General features: G+C 49.5%; 1 protein-coding gene across 1 annotated transcript in view; it reads right to left on the minus strand.

Moving 5' to 3' along the window:
* The window catches only part of MAN1C1 (mannosidase alpha class 1C member 1), a 57,249-nt gene that overhangs the window by 16,543 nt on the left and 15,010 nt on the right, over positions 1–25,696 (minus strand). The window contains exons 2-3 of the mRNA XM_062632759.1: positions 22,407–22,503; positions 955–1,070 (exon numbers count right to left, since the gene is read on the minus strand). Of these exons, the coding sequence (XP_062488743.1) occupies positions 955–1,070; positions 22,407–22,503 (213 nt within the window). The remainder of the gene's footprint in view (positions 1–954; positions 1,071–22,406; positions 22,504–25,696) is intronic.

Raw genomic sequence — 25,696 nt, forward strand, 5'->3', positions numbered from 1 at the left:
ATCAGATGTGGTCTTCCTTTTATGAATACATGAATGTCAGTCGTGCCCTCCCAAATGATGCTTTTCTATGAGGCAGCTGCATGCATTGTTTCAATGGGGAGAACCATTTTGCACAACAGACAACAGGGCCAGCATTAAAAACCTCAAAGTTTAAACCCTGCTCGGGTTTTAACATTCTCCATATGCCCCTGACAAGGTCCCATCAGCTCTCCCGTGAGAGCTAGGAGAGCTGGCTGGGAGACAACGGTCAGAGCTATGCAAGGGGCCCCATCCACAAAGTGAGATAAAGGACAGCATCCTTCATCTGACAGCACTGTGCTGCACCCAGAGGCCCAGCAGCTCTAACACTAGCTCTGGGAAGTGGCTTGGACAGGGGCCCAGAGAGCGATGCCCTTCCTTCCAAATCCAGGCACTTGCTCCAACAGCTCCATGTCCATCTTATGCTGAAGACATGATCTGCAGACAGTGCTCCAAGTGCAGACACTTGTGGAGTGTGGACACTTGTGGAGACACTGCACGTTGCTGTGCACGCAGCACTGACATACCAACAAAGCACCCGGTCAATGAGATCAGCGTTTTCCATCTTAATCTACAGAATGCAAAAGGAAAACTTGTCTTACCACAAGCAGACATTTAACTGAGATGAAACAGAACTTGTTCTTTGATGAATAAACTTCCTTGGCGTATCTAGTGACTACAGCTGCCTTTGTAACCCAGACCAAAACACAAGAAACATTAAACACTGAATCTCATTTCCAGGTAGACACTGGGAGCCTGAGCTGATGGCCCCTGGCTGGAAGCCCTGGATAGGCAGAAGAATCATGACAGTGGTTTCTCCCCTCCCCGGACTCCACAGTTCCCCTCCCCAAATGGTTCTGAGAAAGCTGTGATCAGAAGTGACCAAATACAGGGAATTTTGGTGACACGGACAGGCATTCCTAGGAACTGACTCACCACATTCAAGTCAAAGCTCTTCTCCACCCACTTCTTTGCTTCTTGGAATTCCTCCTCGAGTTCCATGATGTACAGAGTATCTAAGGCATCTACCACTGTAGCTCCTCGAAGGCCTCCTGCATTGCAAACAGAACAGCGTGATGAAGCCCCATCCATGCAGTCTTCTTTAGCTGTACATCAATCCGCAGGAGCTGGGACAGGCAGCAGCTTCCAGTCCCAGTAGTGGGGATGTCTGGATGGGGTCCAGACTGGCTGTGGCTAACAGGACCAGTGAGCTCTGCTATCCAAAACAGGCTGCTTTGGAGAGGCCCAGTTTCCATTTCTGAAAGAATACCCCCGAGGAAGAGCTCAGGGTCCACACTTGAAGCCACCGGGCATGCTGCACGCCTTGGCCTTGCTTCCCAGTCTTGTCTACACCAAAGCTGTTTGGCAATCCCACCCCTACTCTTTGTTCAGCTGTAACCCAAAATTCAGCCTCTTTCTAACCCAGTTACAAGCGTAGGTGAGAGAATTGGTGCTTTTATTGTGCAAGAGCATCCAAGACAGGACTTTGGTCATTCTGTCCTTGACGCGGTGTTTGTTATCAGAGGCACATCCCATGACCCAGGGTTACCAGGACATCAGAGAACAGCACTATCACATCACCAGCAGCACAGACCAGGAACTAACCTCAACGCATCTTCAGCAGGGAGTGGGTGGCCTCAGGGGCAGCTCCCTTCCTCTGCCTGGCACAACAGTCCCTAGGAGCACACGCACCAGCCTCCAGCAGATGGCAATGGGACACATGCAGATGAAGCAAATGCCAACGGAGAACTTGGACCATTGATGCAAAACAACTGCATGCCAAGCATTGTCTTACACAGACGGGCTGCAGGACAACTTCCAGTGAGACAGAATGACGTGGCATGGCATGGCACGGCATGCCAAGAAAACTCCAGTGGCTGTGGAGGCAGTCAGTCTTGTAGCAGTTGAGGTTAAATGAGACATGCTGACAACCCTGGGTCTGGAACATCTCAGTGCTAGTTTTATCTCTGTTAGCATTCCCTAGCACGAGAAAGCCAAGGGTAGGGAAGCACACTGTGCCTCAAACCCCTCTGTGCTTTCATTACAAAGGCCATTGCTTTCCTGGGTAACTCTGCAAACACTAATGCTCACGTGGAGGATCCCAGTTTGGAACCCTCATCACTCATCCCTCCGCACATGTAACGCACCAGGGCCACAGCGTGAAGCTGCCTCTGTGTTGCTGTGACAGGCTGCACGTGCGGGCCCACACACACAGCTCCTTTGCAGCCCCGCTCCTACCACCCCCTGACAGCCAGAGCTGAGTCTCTTGGAAATCACTTGGATGAGGTTCAGGTTTCGTTTCTTGAACAGGCTCTGTCCCCATCATCTCCCTTCCCACTGTAAGCACAAAGCCTCACACACCCCGCTCGTGCCCAGGGGGTTTCCTGAGACATGTCTGTATTTGCTGCAGGCCAGTTCCTTTTGCTCACCTACAGACTTTAGAACACTACCCCAAATCCCCCCAGCTTTCCCAGCCTTTCACTGCATGCTCCCTCCTGTAACACCTGCCGTGTTACTTCAATTCCAGTTCTGCTTGAGAGGGAAAACCCGGCCGGATGCACTGTTGAGAACTACTGCAGAGGGGAGAGGAAGGCAAAGGCAAGTCAAGTCATGAACCTTCGGACTTTGGTCTTTCCTTATTAAGGGAAAAAAGCAACTGCGGATGCTTTTCCCACAGCAGAAGTGCTCAGATCCACTGGTTTCCTGCAGGGCTCCGTTTTGCTTTCAGCACTCGTCCCCATGAGGAAGGCAACCTGCCTTATTTTGTTGATGTTACAAGACTGCAGTTTTGACACTTTTCCGCCAGTCAGCACATCATTGCCTTAATAAAAAGCCAACCTAGACTTCAGTGCTCAGCTACAGATTGCTGCCTTTTGGACGCTGTCTGCATCAGAAACAGGGGCTGTGGAAAAAGGATGAGGGCAGCAGAGACAGCCTCTAGAAATCCATTTATTCCTGCAGGCTTGCAAAATGAGCATCTAACTGCAGCTATCTCCGAGTGTGCAATAGATGGAGTCAAACAGCCACTAGATCAACTGGTGGGTTCTAAAAGGCAGCTGAGCTGATGTTTGTCTATCATGTTTTCCACAAGCAGTGACCATGAAGAACAACATAATCGCAGCCAGAGCTGCTTTTATCAGCCTTAATGATTCTTCAATATTAACGATTATGTGAGCTTTATGCACATTCCTATTAGCAGGGAGAGACAGCAGCTCACAGCAACGCAGGCAGAACAGTTTCAAAGGAGAAGGAAAGGCAATGCCACCTGAGCGCAGCCCATCACTGTGATACTCTGCACGCAACACCACCAGGCTCGATTGCATTTCATGATCTAATCCACGAAGCCTTTCATAATCTACAGAGAGACAAGGAGAAAAGTTGGATTTGCTCAAACTGAGCAAAGAGACAGACAAGTTTCTGGGATGATCAATTGAAGTGAAGAATATTGCTCGAACTGAGGAAGCCTTGTATGTTTTTAGCAAGTAAGTGCGATAAATACATGAAGTGCACTGGGGATTGGGAACACGCTCACTAAAGCGTAGCTCGGAGTTGCTTAGCTTCCCTCCCCTGTGCTTGACACCACGGAAGGCAAAGCCTGCTTCCCTGCTGGGTTGTCAAACATTTGTTTAAACACTCCCCTGAACTGCGGCTATGTGAAGAACCGCAGGCTGCGTGCTCGGTACAAGGGTCTTGTTGATGCTTCCTTTCTTCTGCACCAGCTTTGAAGCAACTGCAAACTGCACGGCTGCCTTCTTCCTGCACCTAACTGCGGCCATCGCAAGAGCGAGAGCCACCACGGCAGCTTCAGCCGTCACGGGAATGACAGGGAAGAACCTCCACAACCATGCAGAGAGCAAACCGGGCATCAGCACCCTGGTACTTGCCAGGACAGAGGATGCAGAGGAAGGATCCTGACTCCCCTGTGCACACTGGCACGTTCATTCTTCACTATAGGAGCATCTTCCTTCCTGCTCAGACTTCGCTCCATCACATCAGGACAGAGCTCATGATACAATGTCCAACGGCTCTGATTACACTCAGCTGTCAAAAGATGGTGCTATACATACCGTAGCATGTTTATTACAATACACAGGCACCGCTTACAAAGGTGGTGGTATTTGCTTAACATGCTGCTTATTTTGAGAGACGTTAAAAACCAGTCACCTTTCCGGATCTGCACGTTGTAATGTGAGGGATATAATCAAAGGGGAAGCAGCTTCAGAAGGAAACGGAGTCAAAACCCACTCTGTCACTTTTGACTCTTGCTGACACTCCCCACTCTAAATTACTGGTTTCAGCCTCATTGTACTCCCTCTGAGGGAGTTTTGATGTAGAAACCATGAAATTCTCAAAAGAAACCCTTCTGGAAGTACCCAGAAATGGTAGCAATGATTTAAGCAGGATTCCATGCTTGAGATTCTACCTGCCCCCACAAATCTAAGGCCCTGTGTGCTATGATCCTGCTGCAAAACTGGCTTCTTGGGGTGGAGATACAGGAGAGGCAAGGTCACTTCACCGATGGCCAAAAGGGAAGGACAGAGCTCTGGAATCCACACCAGCTCCTACACTGCCCAGTGAGAGCCCACGGCCATCCTGAATGGAAGGAGGAACCTTGCACTGGGAGTGGTGGGAAGAACTGGGACCTCAGGCACAACACAGGGGCTTGTCCAGGGGCATCTCGAACTGGAGGACTTCGTGGCAGCAAGCAGCAGGGCCTGCAGTTCCAGCCCTGAGGGAGCAGCAGAACACCAGAAGCAGCAGCTCATGGTAGCAATACAAAGGTTCATCTTTTCTTGAGCTGAAGGAGGTCCTGTACCACCCCGTCCAAGCCCCACGTGTATTTGCTCTTTTGTGCATGAGAAGAATGGAGACATCCATGTTGGCAACAAGGCTGCTCTGTTCCGACTTCCACCCACCCAGAGCAATGAGCATCCACCCGCTCGCTTGTGAACGCTGCCACAGAAACCACCAACAAACATCCCATTAACTGCTGCTTGTGAAAGGTGCTGAATGGGGCGCTCCACGGGGAGGAGGTGGCACTGAACACACCCCGTTCCCCACAGCCTCAGTGGGAATGGGCTGTAATGCTTGCCTGGAGGAGCAAGACCATTCAAGCAACTCAGTCTCAGGGTGGCCTTCATGGCAATTAACAGTAGTGCTATCTGTAAAGAACACAGATGAAGACTGGTCACGAAGTGCCAGGTTTGAGGTGCAGCTCAAACCTGAGCGAGGACTGTGAAGGGTGAAAGCCTCCACGTGAGGTGAGTGGAGAACCTCCGCGTAGCACACGGGGCCCCTCTGCACGTCAATCACAGCCCTGCTCTCCTCCAGCATCCCACAGGCCTGTGCCTGGAGCAGAAAAGGGAACAGCTTTCTTCTCAGCATATAGTTTAAAGGGAGGTCATGAGGGCTGATCAAAGGTGGAGCATACCTGCCCTACCTCCTGCCAAACGTGTAAGGGCTAATTGACTTGAAAAGCACTTGCGAAGCACCAAGCAGGGACTAAGTACAACTGTGGAAGGAGCACAACTGCTGCTGCATTTGTGAACTTCCTTTTAGCTACCCATTATCTGCAAAGCAAACCCGACAATTTAGGCAGAAACAGGAAAATCAAACCCACCAGCATCAGGTATGCAACAGAAACCGCATGCTTGATCCTCAGGCGAGCAATACGAGTTTACATGCGACTTGCTGAAGCTTTCCTGAGCCCCATGTGAATTCAGCTGATGTGAACACTTGGCATCTGCTCGCATTTACAACCCAGGCTTGCTTCCATAGCAAGGGGTGCCCACATGTTGTATCAGGCCAGAACATTGATCCAGGCACTGCTCCCACAGCACAGCTGAGCCCCTCCATTAGAAAGGGCTCAAAGGACAGGATCACATTCTTTAGGAAGATGATCTGCAGAGCAAAAGACAAAGTCTTCACACCAAAGAACTGCCTTTAATCAGGAGACTGTGACATTAGCCTGGGTCCAGCTCTTTCTCCTTCAGTCTCTGTGGGAGCTGCACGCAACAGGAGACAGTTTATGTCAGAGAAACTTTTCATAGGGGCTCCTTGCAGCCAAGGTCAAGACCTTCAGCTTGCAAGGACCTCTGCCTCCTCTGCACCCTGCGGGCAAACAAGAGCAAGCTGAGCTGCACAGTCCTGGGTACGCTTTATTACGGGACTGAGGAGTGAGCAGGGACTGAAGGGAAGCACAAAAATCAGGAAAGAGGAACAGAACCAGGCTAAGAAGAAAGAAAAATGAAAACCAAAGAGACCGCAGAGCATTTGTGAGAGCACCCAGGATATTTTCAATGCGTTCCCTTGGCACCAGGAGATAAATTGTGGTTTTTGCTGTGCTCAGAAAAGGGTTTGTCTTCCCCTGCTTTGCTCCTGCTCTTACCAGTTCAAACTGCTAACTGTTACCTGTAACAGAGGAAACCCATCCACCTTGCAGCCTCACGCCATCCCTCAGTTGATACAGTCCAAACACAGCCCCACCACGCTCCTTCCAGTGGGAAGAGGGCCTGGGGTCTGTAGGCAGCTCTAATGAGGTGTCAGTGACTCACTGACAAGAGAAGAGACAACAGTCAGGCAACAGAGTGACTCACTGATAACAAAGCATTTACCTCGGACCTACCTCAAGAGGGTTTGTATTAAGTAGGATGCAGAAGAACAGGCCCAAAGAGAAGGGGCAGCCAGTCCAGCAGCTTGCATTCCACTCCAGCATCTCACAGAACACCCCTGTGCCATGCTCCCTGCACCAGCTCATACAGTTGACCAAGACCTTGTTCTTCCTTCTGCCCTTTATGGTACCTACAGGCTGAGGATCTACCTGTTAAGTCCTTTTGCTCCCAGACGTAGCACACAGACCTGCAACTGCTTCTCCCAAAGGCTAAACAAGAGGCCCAACCCCAGGACCTATTCAGCCTCCACAGCTTAGCAAACGTTGGAATTTCCAGCCCAAGTGGAGCAGCTGTGATGGGAGGGACAGAGAAAGTCGCCTTCCATCACTCCCTCCTTCCCAAAATAGCCAACTGGGAGTATCAGGGGCCAGAAATGAGACTTGAAGGGCTCCCAGCTGCAAGTCTGCCCCTTGAGAGTCTTTAAAAAGGCTGCAGAAGCGATGCTTCAGCAATGGGTAGCTGAGAGTGGGGTCTTTAATAGCTCTCTCCATCAGGAAGGAGAAGTGCCTTTTACCAGCCACTCTGCCCAGCTCCCACAGCCACTGTGATCCTGGGCAGCCACCAAACACGGTGGCTTGCAGGACCTCAAGTGTGGCCGCCCTGCTGCAAGGCTAAACCGGCACATACACCTCCTGCAATGAGGCTGGCTCCCTGCCTCCAACCCCACCAGCTCTGCAGGCTAGCTGCAAGGAATAACGATGGATTGAGCGTGTGCCTACGGGCACTGCCTGTGCAACACTGGACACGGTGCCAGGATTCCTCAGAGCAGCTTCCAGTGTCTGAAGGGGGCTATAGGGATGCTGGGGATGGACTCTTCATCAGGGACTGGAGCGATAGGACAAGGGGTGATGGGTTCCAACTGAAACAGGGGAAGTTTAGATTGGATCTAAGGAAGAAGTTCTTTACTGCGAGGGTGCTGAGGCACTGGAATGGGTTGCCCAGGGAAGCTGTGAATGCTCCATCCCTGGGAGTGTTCAAGGCCAGGTTGGACAGAGCCTTGGGTGACCTGGTTTAGTGTGAGGTGTCCCTGCCCATGGCAAGGAGTTGGAACCAGATGATCTTCAGGTCCTTTCCTACCCAAACCATTCTATGATTCCCAAGCAGCCGGAGATGGAAGCATCTTCACCAGCTTTTCAACACATCTCCCTGATGGGAGGATTTAGCTCAAATAAAATCCTACTTCGTGCCGTATCACCTGCATTTAGATTATTCCCATAGCCCTGCTGTTGCTTTACCTGCTACTATGAGTTCTCTGCCACAGAGATGGATGGAAGCCCAACCTAACCTCACCAACACAACTATTCAGCAGGCAGCGCCAAAGCACTAGAGCAAGGAGGTTAAGCAATGTCATCTCCGATGTCATGGAGACTAAGCCCCAGGGGGCCTGGCCCTGCCATTTGGCAAATGAGCCTTTATGAAGTTTCTCAGTGAACAGAAACCAAATCCTTCATTTTCAACAAAGCCATTTAAAAAGTCTGTACAGTAACACACTGTGCCAATGCTTCAAACGAACAGCACAAGTCATTAGGAAGCTATCATACTTAATCTTGCATAGAGCGGGCCTGTTTATATGGTACAGAGCAGAGTTTCCAATAGCTTTTTCTGCAAACTTTAATAACCAAGTTTACAATTGAAAGGCAGGAGCGAAAGGGGGAGGAATTTAGATCAGCGCAATGTAAACCTAGATCAAAAATGAAAGGTCTTGACTCCCACTGCTCTGATGTCAGGTCGGATTTGTCAAAACAGAAATTAGAGCTGAAATCTTGTTTGGAATAAAAATGAGGATGCAGTTCCTACGAAACACGAAGCACTCGGTAACTGCGAAGCACAAAAGACTCCAGTCGTTACCGTTATTTATCTTCACCTCTTGGGGTGCGGGCGACGCAGGGAAGAACAAGAACCGAAAACACTGCGATCCCTTCCTCTGGTGATGCTGGCAGCGACGGCTTCAAACGCCGGGACTGGCTTTGATCAGAATCAGCGCCTTGGTAAAACAGGAGAATGGAAAGCGACCACCTCTGAGCGCTGCTTTTCTGTTCCTTTGGTCCCTTTTTCTCCTTGACAGTGCTCGGAGCCCAGGCTGAAGCTGACATTTATCCAGAGCTTTGTGCAAGAAGCCTGGGAGCCGGCTGGGATCACGTCACCAGACACTCTGGGGGTGGCACTGTCCAGTTCCTCACCTTGGCCCTGGGAAACTGTGAAAACCACTGCAGCTTCTTGGACAACGTGCTTTGCAGCAGAGATCTGCCCGTGCTCTCTGCAGAGTGCTCTGCCTCAGGCAGCACAAGTGTGGGGATCCTGAGCTCCTTAGGATGCAGGTTTAGGCCAGAGTTCCCTGCCTGCTCTGGGCCTTAGTTTCTTTTGCCAGCAAAATACCAGGATGCATTTGCCTCCAAGAGGAAAGCATCTAGATAAAGGTAACGTGGTGGTTACAGAAATGAAGAGATTTACAAATCCACGTTGAGGAGAAGTGCTGCCTCCGCTGACCAAAGCTTCAGTCTATTCTACTCAGTCCCACCGCAGCAAGACAAGAAACAGGAGTCAACAGGCAGCAAGGCACATGCTGTGCCTCTGACACTAAGGAAGCAGTCCCTCATGTGCTGGCCTGTCACCCAGTCCGCTGCTCTCTCATCATCTGCCTCCATCACTTGAGTTTACCCACCATTGTCTCAGCTCATGTTTCTGCCTCTGCTCATAAGCACCCTGCAGGACCTGCTCATCTCCCCCCTGGAACGGCCACACAAAACCAAGCCCACCAGCTGAGTTTTAACTTGTCCTACCGGAGCTGCCCTCAAGCACAGGAACCTCCCATGAGGCATCAGCACCTGGAGGGATGCTCCGGTTCCAGAAGATACTCTCCAGCAGAAAACCAACCTGCTCACATTCCAAGTAGAATCAAGCCGGCTGTCAGTGACCTCTAGGACATGGCTGGTGCTATTTATTCAGCTGACACAAGTTAACCAGAAACCCCAAAAGGAACTAGGAAACAGGCTATGGGCCTGTTCAGGAAGAAAGAACTACACCTTCACAAGTGCCTCATTATAACCCCGTCCTCCAGCCGCCTGTGAACAGCACCTATGTACTGCAGACCATGCCAGCAAAGCCAGTTCCACCAGAGCTGAGTTACAGCCTTGCCACTGCCTCTCAGTTCCTGAGGTTTTTGTCCCTGAACCTGATAGTTACAACACAGAGTAACTGCATTCCCTTTACGTAAGGCAAACTCAACAAATTGCGTCTGAGTAACAAGGCAGCAGTGGAGAGATAAAGGGGACACAAAGTAGCCCAATTAGAAAAGATCTATGGGTTTTTTTTATCACCACATTCTGCTGCAGACTACAAAAAATATATAATCCATTAGCTTTTGAGCAACCTCATTTTAATTTCCTTTCCAAAGAATCCCCTGCACCTGTCCTTCAGGGACTTCGGCACAGAACACTTCATACCCAAGGTTGTTTTCCATCTCCTTCACATTAATCTCCCTCACCCTTCCCTGCAGATACTGGCTGAAAGGTTATCCCCCAGCTACCCTCACCCCTGATGGGCAGAGCAGGGGGTGAGGGTGCAGAAGAGCAGAACCCACCATAGGGAGCCTCCAGGCAAAGGCAACACACGGACATTGCCATGGCTGCAGCTCACCAGGCTGCTTGCCTTCAGAGCCTGCCTCTCCCTGCTGCTTGTCCTGCCCTGCAGCAGGGGCAACAGACACGGGGTGGATCGTGCCGAGGCGCCGCAGACCCCAGCACACCAGCCCTGCTTCCTTGACGCTGTCATGGCACCTCTGATCCCTGCCATATCGTGATTCCTTCCAGGTTTAGCTCTGGTGGCGGACAGGCCCATGACCCTGCCTTGCAGGCTACCAGCTGGCTCTGATCTCTTCAGCTATCAATCATCTGATGCTAAGATGCTGATTTTCCTGCAGTTCGGGAAGAAATACTTTGTGGACCTACTGCAGGGCATCACTCAACATAATGCTGAAGTTATTGTCACTCTATGAGCTTCACAGGCTGAGAAAGTTGGGGCTGTTCAGCCTGGAGAAGACAAGGCTGTGTGGAGACCTCAGAGCAGCTTCCAGTGTCTGAAGGGGGCCTACAAGGATGCTGGGGAGGGACTCTTCATCAGGGACTGTAGTGACAGGACAAGGGGTAACAGATTCAAATTGAAACAGGGGAAGTTTAGATTGGATCTAAGGAAGAAGTTCTTTACTGTAAGGGTGCTGAGGCACTGGAATGGGTTGCCCAGGGAGGTTGTGAATGCTCCATCCCTGGCAGTGTTCAAGGCCAGGTTGGACAGAGCCTTGGGTGACCTGGTTTAGTGTGAGGTGTCCCTGCCCGTGGCAGGGGTTGGAACTGGATGCTCTTAAGGTCCTTTCCAACCCAAACTATTCTGTGATTCTATACCTAAATCCACTCAAAACCTACTCCTATACCCTACAAGGTGGATACTATCACACTCGCTCCAACTAAGGAAAGATCAAAGTGCTGATCATTCCCTGAAAAGTTGCTTAGAAGAAGGAGAGCTGCTAATACCGGAGCATGTGGTTGGGAAGAAGCAGAGCCTGTGGTACATCAGACTGTGCAGAGACTAAAAGGTAACACCACCTTGAAAGAGCCATCTGCCAAGCAAGGATGATGCACCTCCCACCTAAAGGCAAGGGATTTTGAAGGCATTAGGGAGATGGCCCAAACGTCTGGCCCACAAGACAGCTCAATCTGTTCTTCCTTGTCAGCAGGAGCGACTTCACAGGGAGTGATAATGACTCAGGGTTCCAGCTGCACCAAGCAATGGGTGTCAGCAGATGTGCTGCACAGTCTCTAGGTGAATCTGGCATCACAGAGAAGCATCTTGAAGTGTTGGCTTTTAGGTTGCTATGATCAAATTTAATACAGAATGTGCTCCAGCTGGGGAAGAAACAGCTTTTTTGGATTACGAACCACTCATGGTTTTCAAATATCCATTTCCCCCAAAGAATTAAGTCTATCATTCAAACTGAACGAGCACTGGCAGCTCTCCCCTGAACAAGTGATGGGGGAGAGACAGAAAGAGAAAGCTCATGCTCATTTAGGAACGTGGTAAAGCAGAATGTGTCTGTGGAGATCAGGCTGGTGGGAACAGGTTAGCAATACTCTTATTGCACACTGGGGAAAGAAACAGAAAGGTGTTCAGCATAAAAATGAATTGCTTGTCACAGTAACAGCCCTTCAGATAGCTGCTTCCTTCAGTAGAAGGGGAGAGAAGACAGACAATAAGCACATATTGCCGACTGAGTCTTAAGCGTTTAATGCTTGGCAGCAGCTCCCCACTTTAATCCCCTTCTCCCCAGTTTCTCCAACCATCTTTCATCATTTAGCAATCCTCTAACACCAGGCACTGTCCCATCACTGCGTGACTCCAGACCTCCTGGAGCTCAAATCAAACTGCTCCTACTTGAAAGTGTCACAGAGGGGGAAGCAGTTCGACTGAGCCTCGGGAGCACAATCCCCGATACAGGAGAGATAACTGCAAATCCACTCTCCACACGTACCCAACCCATGACACGCAGATTCTACCGCAGGCAGACTCTGCCGGCTCCAGAGAGCGCAGCAGAAAACTGAAAGCAATAATCATTCAAATGCTCCTTTGGGAAGGGAGCACTTTTTTGGGCAACGGGGCTCAGATGCCGGTGAAGCGGAGGAAATTGCTTCTGGCAAATACAGGTAATTCGGCAAGCGAGGAGCGATCCTGGGAGGAACAGTTCAAGAAGGTTAAGACAGGAGCAGCAGTACTAGTGGGGCAAACCACTGCTGGTCTCTCCTCTTCTGGATGCCTGCAATTAATTTTATCTGGTAAAGGTAATCTGATTACATACTATTTATTGTTACTTCACATAGCTCCTGAAGGACTTGCATCGTTTAACGCGAGGAGTCCCAACAGGCCTGTTAAAACAAACACGCACATCCTACCTGCAATTATTATCCATGGGCTCCAGGAGACCCAGGGAGCAGTTAATGAGCAGAGACTGCTATTCCAAGGAGAGACACTTTGTTATAATAAGCAGGAAGAAGGTGCCCTTCTATCTTCCCAACTCTCTTCCTAAAAAGCGGCTGTGGCAGGTGTGTTATGACAGCCCAGGAGGGAGATGCAGCTTGTAACGCCAGGCACCAGACTTCCATCAGCAGATAAGATAGTGCTGGAAGGGCTTTGCAGAACAGACAGTGTGTTCTACTTTGGGTTCTAAAACTCCTCATCCCTGATGTGGGTTTATCTATAGTCCAGACAAGCAAACATCACCTCTCACAGAACATTCTCAGAAATGACCTGGTCCTTAACGTGAGCCCAGATGTGAGGGCAGAATTCAAACATAGAGGAACCTCAAAAGAAAGTCAATGGGATTAATTATGTGTTTAGTATGCAACAGAATGGGAGGTTCTGGGCCTGGACACCTCCTGTCAACCCCTATCCTGCTAAGCACTCAGGTTTGTGCACATGAGCTAAGATTCCTAATAATCAACGATGACAGAATCTAAATACATGTTACTTGTGAACGCAGAGGGCCAGTGGCCCATTACCATGTCTCAGCTGATGAGCATGAACACACCAAGCCATGGTAACTCCACCACTTGAAACCATCTGTCCATCTTCTTCCTTTTCTCTCCCACACTGCTGAAGTCCCATCAACAAGACCCTGGCTGAAAGTCTCCAAATGCTCTCCAGCATGTTGCTTGACAGGATTAGGTATCAATATAATCTCAGCAAATTGGGAAAATAGCCTGAAATAACCAGGATGCAATCCAATAAGGACACACAATGTGTTTCGCCCTGAGGGAAGAACAACGAACCATGAAGCATAAAGAATACATGGTTTGCTACAGCAAACAGTGTTGAGGCATCAGCAGATCACAACTGCAGCTCCAACCAACAATGCAGTAATGGTGGAAACTGGAGCAAACCCCACCCCAGGATGGATACAGGGACGTGGAAGGGCTCATGGGCTCCACTCTGCACCAGCAGAGCCTCAGCCAGGGCACAGACTCCACCAAGAAACATTTGGCTCATTTGGAGACATCACTGGGGAGCAATGGCCCTGAGGAGAAGGCCACAGAACGTGCCCTGCAGTTAAAGCTGGAAAGGTCTGGGGTTGCTCAGCCTTGAGGGGGGAAGACTGAAGGGAATTTGGCATCGTTTTGCAAAGAGGCAGAGAGATGCTGCAAAGCACAGGATGGCAAATCCGTCTGCACAACACAGGAGAGGCCAAGCAGTCACAGCTTAACTTGCCCCAGGAGAGCGAGGTCAGACACCAGTGCAAGCTTCAACACTGCAGAGCACTGAAGCAGAATGCCTGTGATGACTTTCCAACATGGGGTAGCTTAGGGATAGCTGAAGAAGGGAAGGATTAAACAACCTCTTACTGTTCCTATTTTATTCTGTGATTACTCATCAAGCTGATACGAATTGCAGGTCCCTAAAAAAGCCTCACGAAGATGCCCCTTGAGACACACCGAAGTGATTCCGAGGGCAGGAAGTGCTATGTCAAATGCTTTCTGATGGCTCTATTCCCTGCAAAGCCCCAGAGCTACCTTAGTGACAGAGCACATCACAGTTACAATTTTGGATGTACACAGAAGTCAGGAAATTAAAAATGCCGGTTCCCACAGCAACCAGGATGCAGCCTGCCAAGAGAGAAGGAATGTTCTAGCCTAGTCAAAAGGTGTTAATTTTAATGCCTGAAGGCAACTTCCACTTCCAGATGCCTGAAGAAGGCCTCAGTGAAAGCTCTCTCGATCCTCAGTTTCTTTGTTCCTGAATTACCTGCTCTTGCTTGTGGGACACAGCAGAGATTTGAGTTTGGAAATGGAGACGAGAGGCAGACAAACCAAGGCTGCTGCGATGACCATCACCAGGAATGCTGTCATGCTGGAGCACACTCCGTTTCAGCACTCACACTGTGTGTGCTTTCCCATCCTCCAGCTCTGTGAAGCAATGAGACCCCCAAGAACAGGGCAAGAAAGAGGCATAACTCAGGTGTTCTTAACCGCATGTTTGTATTAGAGTGAGGAAGTTATGGGTATATCGAGACTGGTATGGAAATAACCTCTGCCTTTAGAACTTGGACCTGAAATACCTTCTTTTCCCTGCACTGAGTTTCTTCTCCTGTTTTTCCTTTGGGAGCTGCATTACAGGGTGGTTTAGGGTGCAGCAGACCGTTTGAGAATAAAACAGCAGAAGAAGGATGAACAATTTTAGTAAGTCCAAAAAAATCCTCCCTATTCTTCACACTGATGCCTCCAGCAAAGGCTAAAGGGATTTTCCTGAGCTTCCAAACAATTCACTCTAGCAACAAGAACAATCCCAGGAGGCTGAAAGGGGGTGTGTTTTAAAGGTATCAAGGTCTTCAAATGACAAATGCCTTCCACAACATCCTGAACACATAAATCCAACCTTGAAACCCATGACAAATCTGGAAGTCGGCATCCTAGAGGACGATGTTAAACCTAGTGATCAAGTGAGATACGAGACTGCTCATCACAAAAGGCAGTAGATATCTATAAAAAAAAAACAATTTGGAAATAAGGACCTGGAGAAATTCTAGAAAAGAAAGTTCTGGAGCAGGAGCCGTTTGAGATGTGATCACCTAAGGGTGAACAGAAGAATGGCAGAATCTACCAGATACATAATGAAGGTGGCAAGAAACTTCAGCAGTAGCATAAAGAGAGATGTGATCATAGAATATGGGTTGTGTTGGAAGGGACCTTAAAGCTCATCCAGCTCCAACCCCTGCCATGGGCAGGGACACCTCCCACTGGAGCAGCTTGCTCCGAGCCCCTGTGTCCAACCTGGCCTTGAACACTGCCAGGGATGGGGCAGCCACAGCTTCTCTGGGCACCCTGTGCCAGCGCCTCAGCACCCTCACAGGGAAGAGCTTCTGCCTAAGAGCTCATCTCAGTCTCCCCTCTGGCAGGTTAAAGCCATTCCCCTTGGCCTGTCCCTACATCCCTTGTCCCAAGCCCCTCTCCAGGTTTCCTGCAGCCCCTTCAGGCACTGGAGCTGCTCTCAGGTCTCCCCTTCAGGAGCCTTCTCTTCTCCAGGCTGACCCAGCCCAGCTCTCTCAGCCTGGCTCCAGAGCAGAGCTGCTCCAGCCCTCGCAGCAGCTCCATGGCCTCCTCCGGACCCGCTCTAACAGCTCCCTGATAAAGCACTTATGTTCTAAATGTGAGATCTAACACAGCAAAGCAAGTTCTGAACCTGCCTCAGCTCTTCAGAAGTTTCAAGAGTGGAAAAGGAATGAAATAAAACCACAGAAGATCAGTGGGGTTTTTTTGCTAACACGGTTTATAGCCACCCATCTCCTCTGAATAAACAAGGCAAAGCTAAATACAGAGGGATACAGATATGAAAACCAGAAGCCTCAAGATATTTCCAACATAAAAATGCAGAGCGAAAAGCACATTTGAAAATCCTCTGCACTTGCTCTGCTGTTTTACATAGCGCACATCTTGCAGGTGGGCTCGTGTCTGCAGCAGACCCTGTGGAAAGCATCTGACTGCAAACGGTGGCTGGAAGACAAAGAGCCCTCAGCGTTTCTGAGAGACACATTCTGACCAAGGCAGGGGTTTGTGTGCAGTCAGGAGCTCCAAGCGTGGCATCCAGCTCCCTACGTTCTGTGTTACTACCAAGCTGCCACAGCGGGTGCCGGTTAAGATGTTGGATGAAGCCAGTTGGAAGAGCCAAAGCTCCAACTCGGCTTTCGCTGTGGAGCTGCCACCGACGCCTCTGTAATCCAGCGAGGAAGCGGTGAGCAGTCCAAGTACTCCCACTCGCAGCTGCCTTTTAATCACACGCTCGGTATCTCTGAAGATTAGACAATTATTTCCGCATAATCAGGGTCCAGAATGAGGCACAAACAACATCCATAACGGGGTGATTAAACAGAAAGACGAGAGAAGCTTGAAGAGAAGGTCCCTTAAAGAGAGACAGTTACAGCCTGGACCCATCCACTGCGCACACGTGGCTTGCTTCCTCCACGCCACTCTATGTTCTACTCCGCAGCATCTTCCAAAGAGGTCCCAAAGAACACTCTCTGATCATACCATCTCCACACAATTTCCTTCCTTTTTTGCTTTTGTTCGCTGCTCTAAGGGCTCTTTTCCTAAATGTTCTTGTTTCCTCCTCCTCCATTTCGCTGTGCAAAGTAGTTCTGACACATCCCAAGACATTCTTCTACTGTAAGGCCTCATTAAACTCAGGACTCTGTTCAGGGTCAATGGAAAGTTCATGAGACTCGTAAGGAAGCCTGGGATGATTAATGGCTTTACCCTGAGACAACGTGGAGTTTGCCTGGCCTCCTGCTAAAGGCAGGCTCAGACCAAACCCTTGCTGCCCACTCCGTGCAACTCTCCTCGTATCTGAAGGGCTGAACCCAACAGGACGCTGGAACACGCGTCTGCTCTTTGCTTCTGAGCCAAGGTTGTTCTCCATGGGGTTTCTCGAGTTTGTTTCTGTTTCTAAGGTGTTTCTCATCTCAGCTGAGAGGAGATGAATCTGTTGGGTTCAAATACATTATTTTTGTCAAGAATGCTGCCACAACAGCGCTGACCGGGTCCAGCTCGAGCAAGAGTGTCTGAAGAAGGCCCCAGGCCACTACATGAGGCATTAATGGTTTTTTTTCTGTTTAAACTCTTTAAATGACTGTTTCAAGCTGACAAGTTACAACCTGAGCCACTGTAATAAGCTTAAATCTCTGCATGAATTTAGGGCTCAAAACCCTCATGTTTGAGCTCATGCTTGAAACAGCACGTTTGAAGGAAGCCACCATTTTCAGCATGACCCAAGGTGAGAGCAGAGTTGAACACATCTCCTATGACAACCCTGGTGCCTGGAAGGAGTGATCTTTGGCAGGTAGAAAGCAGGGAAAAGAAACACATGACAGGCATAAATGTCAGCTCTACCATGATTCATGCAACCAATCTCCAACAGTTTGGTACTGGGAGGATATCCTGATTCACTGCTTCCTGCTGACAGGAAATAAGTTTACTGCTGCAGATTTCAGTGACAGTAAAAGCCAACGTCAACTCAAAATGCCCTTCCTGAAAGTAAGATTCAACTGAGTAACATTATGCATAGAAAGAAGGATGATGAAGTCAGGGAGCAACAGTGCTCTGGCAACACCTTCCTTACAATATGTTTTTCTCTTTAAAGAGCCCATGGAGCCAACCATCCAGTGTCATGTGCAGCAGGAATAATTCAGCATACAAATTCAGAGAGCAATTAGTATTATTGTTATTATTATTTGAATCAGATAAAAGGACACTCCAGGGGTTTGTAATTTTGTGATCACAGGGAAAGAGCCTCACAGGCAGGGCAGAAAAGTTGCACCAAATGATGGCACAATTGGAGGTTACCATTTCTCCTCTGGTAGGGTGGATATGGCTAAATTAATATTTTCATGCAATCACGTTTCCCATGTTAAATATTCATACATCAACTCCTGTTGCTTCTAGTTGAGGTGGGCACATTCCCTGCCTGCTTCATGGCTTCTGAGCTAAACCACTGAGGAAGGAAGCAGCCATCTGGAAAACGCACGAGGCAGAACTGGCTGCTTGAAGGGACCAACTCTGCGATGCGGAGCCTTTTGTGTCCAACTGGGTCCAGCACTGGAGTGGCTGGCAAAGAGCTCTCTACCTGCTGAAAGGAGCTTGGTGTGGCAGGTCCTGCAGGGAGATGTCACCTGAACCTCCGTCCAGAGCAGAGGCTGGGATGCTCCCAGCGTCACAGAGCAGGGGAAGCGCGGTGGGATCGCCCTGCATTTGCCAGGGGAAAAACACCTGAAGGTTTCTGAACGCCAGGATCACCTTGGTACGTTCTAGAGGCCTCTCTGGCCATACCCATGTGGTCACTGCTTTTCCTCCCCAGCGCTTCAAACCCTTTCCCTATCCTGGAGAGCCAAAATAGCAAAGGATTTCCTGGCAACCGAGAGCAACGACCTCTTGTGCGCAAAACAAACTGTCAGGACAGCTCAGGCCAAGGGCTGAGCCGAGTACACAAACACTGCCTGAGCACTGCTTCTTCCAGGAACTGTTATCCATCCTGCGCAGATAGCGCTCCGTCACCACGCAGTCAAACGTGGGACAACATCGGGATGCAGCCTAAACACGTTACGTCTTTTAGCTCCAGCTGCTGATAGCTCTTCACCACCCGGGCCTGCTGACCCGGCTGTGTCCTAGATGTGACGGTTGCGACATGGATTCACATCAAATAAAGCTACAGAGCCTCACAACGATGCACAAACCCAGCATACGCTGAGAAAAGCAATGGCATGATTTTAAGTATGATTTCAAGTGAAGAGAGGGGAAAAAGGGGGGGGGGGGAACCTAGTTAAGGATTGCTATTTTTATACGAACATTAATACACTAATGTGTAGTTCGGTGGTGAAAATGACTAACAGCACAGCAAGGTTCCATATTTACTTGCTGTCACTGATTTCAGAGCAAATTGGCTCAGGTTAAAAGTCAAAGCAGGATTCTTCTGCTGCCAGCACTGCACACTTCAAGACATATCTGAAAATCAGGCTTCTTACCTTATCTTTGTTAAAAGACTCTGCAATCCAAATGTAGCTGACAGTTCAGTTGATGCACGAGCAGAAATAGATGCCAGCTCACTCTCCCATAGCCAGAGAAACTCTGTAAAGCTAACAGGAGTTTAAAACCATTTTGTCAGAAAAATAAGTGGTTCTGACAGGCGCAGGGAGCAGGCAGATGAGAATACAGCCACCTAATGCTGGGTACCACAGGACAGGAGCATCTTGAAGCATCTCTCCAGCAGCCTCACTCCAAGGAATTCAACACAATCTAGTGTGAGATGTCCCTGTCCATGGCAGGGGGCTGGAATTGGATGATCTTAAGGTCCTTCCCAACCCAAACCATTCTATGATCTTAATGTTCACAGCACCAAAGACAGGAATGGTGAGATGCTGGGGTAGGAAGGGTAAAATAACTGGGAGCAGAATCCACGCCTGTGCATCTCCAGCCTTCACCCTTACCCATGGCCCAGCTACACCATTTAACTTTAAACAAGCCTGATTCTAACAGTGGCCAGATACTCTGCAGGTCTTCCTTGAGAGTGCTGCAGTGTGGAGAGAAGTGCTGCAGATCATCCTGAAAACCCCACAGTCGTGCAGCCATTCCGACTGGAATCTTGTGGTGCAGCTTTTATACTAACAGAGATCATCCTTCCACCCTACTAGTGTGCTCTGCCCACTTCCATGGTGTAATTTCCAGGGAAATCATCACACATCTGAAACGGCTGCAAGTATAAAACATATTTACCCCACTGGAGGGCATGGAATGGGATGTTTAGCACGGTGCATCTTATCCCAAGCATCACACATGAATAAATAAAGCTTCTCAAAGGACCACAGCTAGTGGGTTTAATGAAAGGGCTTTCAGGTTGCAATGATTGTGAATTACAGCAATCAGAAGACTTCTGTACAAATAAGCCACATGAGAACATGGGAGAATCTTGATGAAATTGATGCCCTAGCAATAGAGCCTGGAGGGCACCAATGACAAGGAAGAAAGTTAAGACCAAGTCACCAGATCGAAGTCCAAGTGAGTGGGAACGCGGCCCTCCTGTACAGAGCAGCCCTGCACTTACTTGGGTAGTGGGCAGTTCTGATCTCCAGCTATGAAGCAGCATGGAAACTGCACAGATACCCTCCCAGATGTGAGCTGCTGCCTTCCAAGGCAGAGGAGAAAGGAGATGAACTTGGGTGGAGATACGAGAGGTTTCTGCCTGTGACTTTCCTGCCACCTGGGCAGATGCAGGGGAGGGATGCTGGCTCGGGGCTGTTAAGAGCAGCAGAATGCTATGAAGGAGCAGAAGGTGAGTGTTTATTTTGTATTTCTACTTCGATTAGAGAGAATATTTGATAAAGACCATCTCCCCCCTTCCCCCAGGCTGGCCTCCACGGGAGCATCGCATCCACAACAGGAAAACGCATCACCCTTCAAGAGCTCAACTGCTTCTCGTGCACACAAACACTGTGAAAAGTTCCTCCCCTGCCACATGGAAGCAGCTGCAGAGAAATCTCTGCTTAATATTGACACCTCCAGCCCAGAGAGCACCAATTTGCCTCCGTTACATCCAGTCTGGAATCAAAGATGCACGATGTGACAGGAGGGGGAAGAGGCAACAATGAAGAAGGCAAGTAGTGCCCTGTCCTCCTTTCTAGACGTCTCTGAAGACAAGAGGGACAGGGCTGCAGGAATGGATTGCCTAATGCTCCCATTCCTTCCCAGCCACAGCTACAAGGAGGAAAAGCCCATCAGGAGTCTGAAATGTACCACGTAGCTTCTTTTCTGCAACTGCCTGCAAATCCTTGTGCTCCCAAGCATTTTCCTTGAGAGTGCTCACCCGCACGCTGCAAACAAACGGAAGTACTGCCAATTGTTTCAGCATGATAATTGCATTTAAAAGCTTTCAATACTTTTGCCTGTTTATAGCACGTTCCTTGAGGAATTTTGACAAGTTTGCCAGAATTGAAAAGTCACAAAACGCTTAAATCCTGCTGAAGTGACTGCAAATTCATTCACAAGTAAGAAACCTGCTGCTCCTGGGGTGTTGAAAGGGGAAGGCAAAGGGCAAACAAACCCAAACCACTGCTCCTGACCGAGTGAGTGTGGACCAGAGCAGGGGCTGGTCACACAGAGCCTGTGCTGGCAGTACAAGGCACACGTCCAGAACTCAGCAACTGGCAACGTGGCTTCCACACAACACGCAGCATTGCACAGCCAGATGTGACTTAACGCTCTTGGTACTTCTGCAGGAACTAAAGAGCCAAGTGCCTCACCTGGAACAACAAAAGGACTTGGTGGTGGCGGCACAAGCAGAGCACCAAGGTTTCTCTCTGTGCTGTGGCTAAACTAAAAGCCAGCCCTTCCTCTAGCATCTCCAGCAGGGCCACCTGCCCTTGCAGTCCAGAGGCCAAACTGGACTGCTGCTCCTCAAGGTTTTGGCCATTCTAGCAGACCTGGGATGCTATTTCCACCTGCAAACATTCATTCCCACATGTACCTTTGCAGCTCCCCAAAGCTGCAAGGTAGGGCACAGTGAGCAGAGCAGGGAAAAGCTCTGAGTGCAAATGAGGAAAGAAGCAACTTATATCCTCCAAGGTCAACAAGTATCCCACTGGAACAGGCAGGGGATGGCACTGAAATGATGCAAGTGGCTCATACAATGAGAGGTAATCTGCTAAAGAGTACAACTATACAGCCCAGTAAGCACATGGTATAAAGAGCCTTTACTATTGATTCAGACATTCAATATTTTATGGGATTCACATCTTGCTCAACAGTGGAGCAACAAGAGAGAAAATGCTCAGTTTGGTCATGTCCTGCTGTCCATCTGATCAGAGAAACAGCAGCATCGCCAGGTTTGGACTGCCTTCATGTTTGAATAAAGACACTGGTTGGTTTTAGCACTGTTCTCAGACATGCTTGGTGCTAGGTCTGTACACAGGTGATACAGGCTGGGCATTGAGGGATGTTTGTAGGAATGAGATTCCCGGCGATGGGATGCGGGCAGGTAACCCCTAGGAGTTGTATTGGAAGTGTCATAAAAACAGAAAGAGGAAAGAAATCAAGGCCACCACAGGTACCTCAGTGCACTGCAGAGACAGGAACGGACATGGATGTGTGCCCTTCAAAAACCCCAAAGCAACTGCACCCACCCTGCTCCAAGACTCACCAAACATGTTCCCGATGTGGCCGTTCTTGGTCAGCGGTCGCAGTTCGTTTTTCCCAAGTGCATAGAGTTTGTAGTTATCCCAAGCGAATTTCATCATCTGCAGAAAGAAAAATTGAGTGGAAGTGCTTAACAGAACCGCGAGCGTCCCGGGAAGGAGCAGGGGTTTCCCATTCACTGCTGAACCCAACAACCAACCCGTTATAAAACCTCCGCTGGCACCGAACACAGCACAGCGCTGCACTCAGCGGTTTGCTGGAGTCTCAGACTCATCCTGGGTAGAACTTGGGACCGGCACATTCCTGCACTACCCCAATTCCCAGCACGATGGGAAGATGTCTCCATCTCAGAAGTCCTGACCTTTTCCATGGAGCAGCAGTATTTCAGAACCACAGAACCACTGGGGTTGGAAGGGACCTCTGGAGATCATCGAGTCCGACCCCCCTGCCAAGGCAGGGCCACCTCCAGCAGGTTACACAGGATGGGGATTAAAATGGGCTAAAAACCCAAAGCTGAGGCATCCCCGATTACAGGGATGTTCCCTTCTTGGTTTTCCCATTTCTTTATCATAGCGCAAATAAAACTTGATCAAACTGCAAAAGCACTCCCACATGCAGGCCCACGAAGGAACAGGATGCACTTAACACAGTGGTGAGCAAAGGAGAAATTGGTCTTTGTTTAAGGACTGCACTGAAGTTTTCTATGAATTAACCGAGTCCGCTCATAAAGGAGAAAGGGGAGACCCAGGACATTTTGGTGTCTTCCTATGAAACTCAAACGTGCTTCCTTAAGCGAATCCTGAGATGGGCTGGGTGATTTCTGAGAAACCCCTTCCAACTCCAACAATTCCTTTTGGGACATCTGCACTGTCCTGCCCGGGCTCAGCCCACTGACCTTTGCCTGAGGACCGCAAGGCAGTGTCTTTGTGCAGGTTCCAACACACACAGCCCCAGAGCCCAGCACAGCTTTTTCTGTCCTCCTGCCCCTTTGGCTCCAGCTGGTAGGAAAACTTAAACCTCCAAGTACCCTGTGCTCAGCAGGAGGGCCTGGGGTTGTCAGCTTCTAAGGAGCGCCTTAAAGAAAGCTGCCCTTTAGAATACCCACAGCCTGACAAGGAGCAGTGGCGGTGACCTGCACCTTCTTTGCTTCAGTCCCTGGCAGAAAGCTAACCAAGGGGAGAAGGCTGCTTCCGAGCATTGACAGGATTCTCCGCTGCCAGCCAACAGAGAGAAGAGACCTCGAACACGCTTCACTCAAACAAGACATTTGAGAGAAAATGACAGTTTAAACCAAATCATTCCTCTACAGAGCGCCCCTGTCTAGTGCCTGCAACAGCATTTACTGCTCTGCTTCAGCACCAGAACACGTAGGCTTCTTTGGTCTGAAACTGCCAGCATCATTGCAGCTCTTACTCCCCTTCCCTCCGGCCGAGTGCTCCACAAACCCAACACCGCAAGCCTCTGGCAACCTCCTCTCCTTCACTAGCACACACACACCGAGAGCCCCCCCACCACATCCCCCCTCCCCTTTCCAAACATCAGCCTTCCAAAGCAAAGTTTCCCAGAGCTGCTCCTACGGACGAGGATAAACATTTGCTGAATCGATTGGAAACGTTCGGACTCCGGCACCACCGAGAGAAGGAATGTTGGGCAAACACAGCCAGCGTGGAGCAATCAGTCACTTGGAGCGCTCTGCTCCCGAGAAACTGAACCATGGCCAGGCAGGGAGCGGGGAGAAACCTCCATGGAATCCATCGAACACATCTCCATCATCTCACTTGAGTTTGGGGGGGGGGGGGTTGGTGGCAGCATTATTGTGAGCGGGAAGTTCTCATTCTTCATTAACCTAACAGGGCATCTCTGCACTCCCTCTGATGGTACTGAGTGAATGCTTGCATGTCTCAGAGCTTGATCCTGAAGCTTACTGCTGGGAAGATGGTGTTCCTATAATGACAGCTTTCCCCCAGTGAGTGATAGGGCTCGTGCCCCGGGCAGGAAACAGCCAGGCAATCTATTCGCTTCACTTCTCTTCTAAATCAGAGCTGAGGAAGGAGGACCCACCCTTCTGGCACACAGACAGCCTGGACATGGACAGGATGTGGAAATGGCTCTGCTCTGCTGCGTGAAACTCCTCGTGTTGCAATTCTGAATCAGCCTCATTTTAAGCTGAGTATGAAACCCATGTCCTTCCCTCAGCTTTAACCGCTCCATCCCAGCGGGGCTGAAGTTCCTCCTGCAGAGCCTGCACCAGACGCAGGCCCCTCTGCCCCATCCCTGGCTCTTTGGGACCAGCTCACTGGTACCTCCATCATGGGCAAAAAACTACCCCAGGTTTCCCTCCCACAGCCACTTAGATCCTACCAGGGCAATTCCCTCCTCTCCTGCTGTCTCCTGGCACAAGGAGGAGCTGCGTGAGGCTGCTGCAGAGTCCCTGGAGTGACTCACTGTCACTTTCATCATTTAGGCCATTACCTTTTCTTGCACTTTGAATTAATACATTTATTCTTTGCCTATTGAAGCATGTAAGCTGCATTTGTCACAGTGCTGCAAAAGTTCCACTACAAAACGATTTCCTGGGCTGTGCTGGCTGCAGTGTCTAAAACTCCCCTTCTCTGTTCTGCCCTGAGCTGATCATCAGGCAGGGGATGGATGAGGCTCTGCGGCATCAAACTGACAGCTTTCCTATACGTGAGCAGGATTTTGCTCACTGCTTTTAAACCCTCTGTGTTTGGGAGGCAGGATGCATAACGTGGTACCCTTCCATTTTCCAAGATTAAGCTTTCCTCCCTCTAATGATGGGTCCAAAAGCAGCCACGGGAAAAGTTTAGAAGCCAAAAGCATCTGCACCATTCTGCCCATTCTGGCTTTCTGCAGCTGTCTTTTCAACCCAAATTTAGCAGTTCCACTTCCAAACCACTACAGAGATTCATCAAGTTTCTAAAAGTGGGGACTCCACATTTATATACTGCATGCAGGACTGAGATGGAGCTTTCAGAAGCTTTGACAGAGGTTCCGAATGCCAAGCTGAAAGAGAAGGGGATGGAGCCGAGAGGTGCAAAACTGCACAGCGAGGTGCTCAAGTCAGCTTTGCGATGAGATGCCAACGTTAGAAGCCAGTATTTTATGTCGTTGACGTCATGAGAGATCACAATACGTCAGCATTAGCATTATGCCAGTTTAGATCTGAAAAATGGCACCAGAACCACCAAAATTATGGAAATAGAGCCATCATTTTAGATTTTGTTCTTACCAGTGTGCCATCTGATAGACAATCATCTAGCTGGCCCTGAGACT

Source organism: Pezoporus occidentalis, unplaced genomic scaffold, assembly GCF_034315485.1.
Source record: "Pezoporus occidentalis ecotype Australia unplaced genomic scaffold, CSIRO_AGI_Poc_V1 ctg397, whole genome shotgun sequence".
Lineage (NCBI taxonomy): Eukaryota > Metazoa > Chordata > Aves > Psittaciformes > Psittacidae > Pezoporus > Pezoporus occidentalis.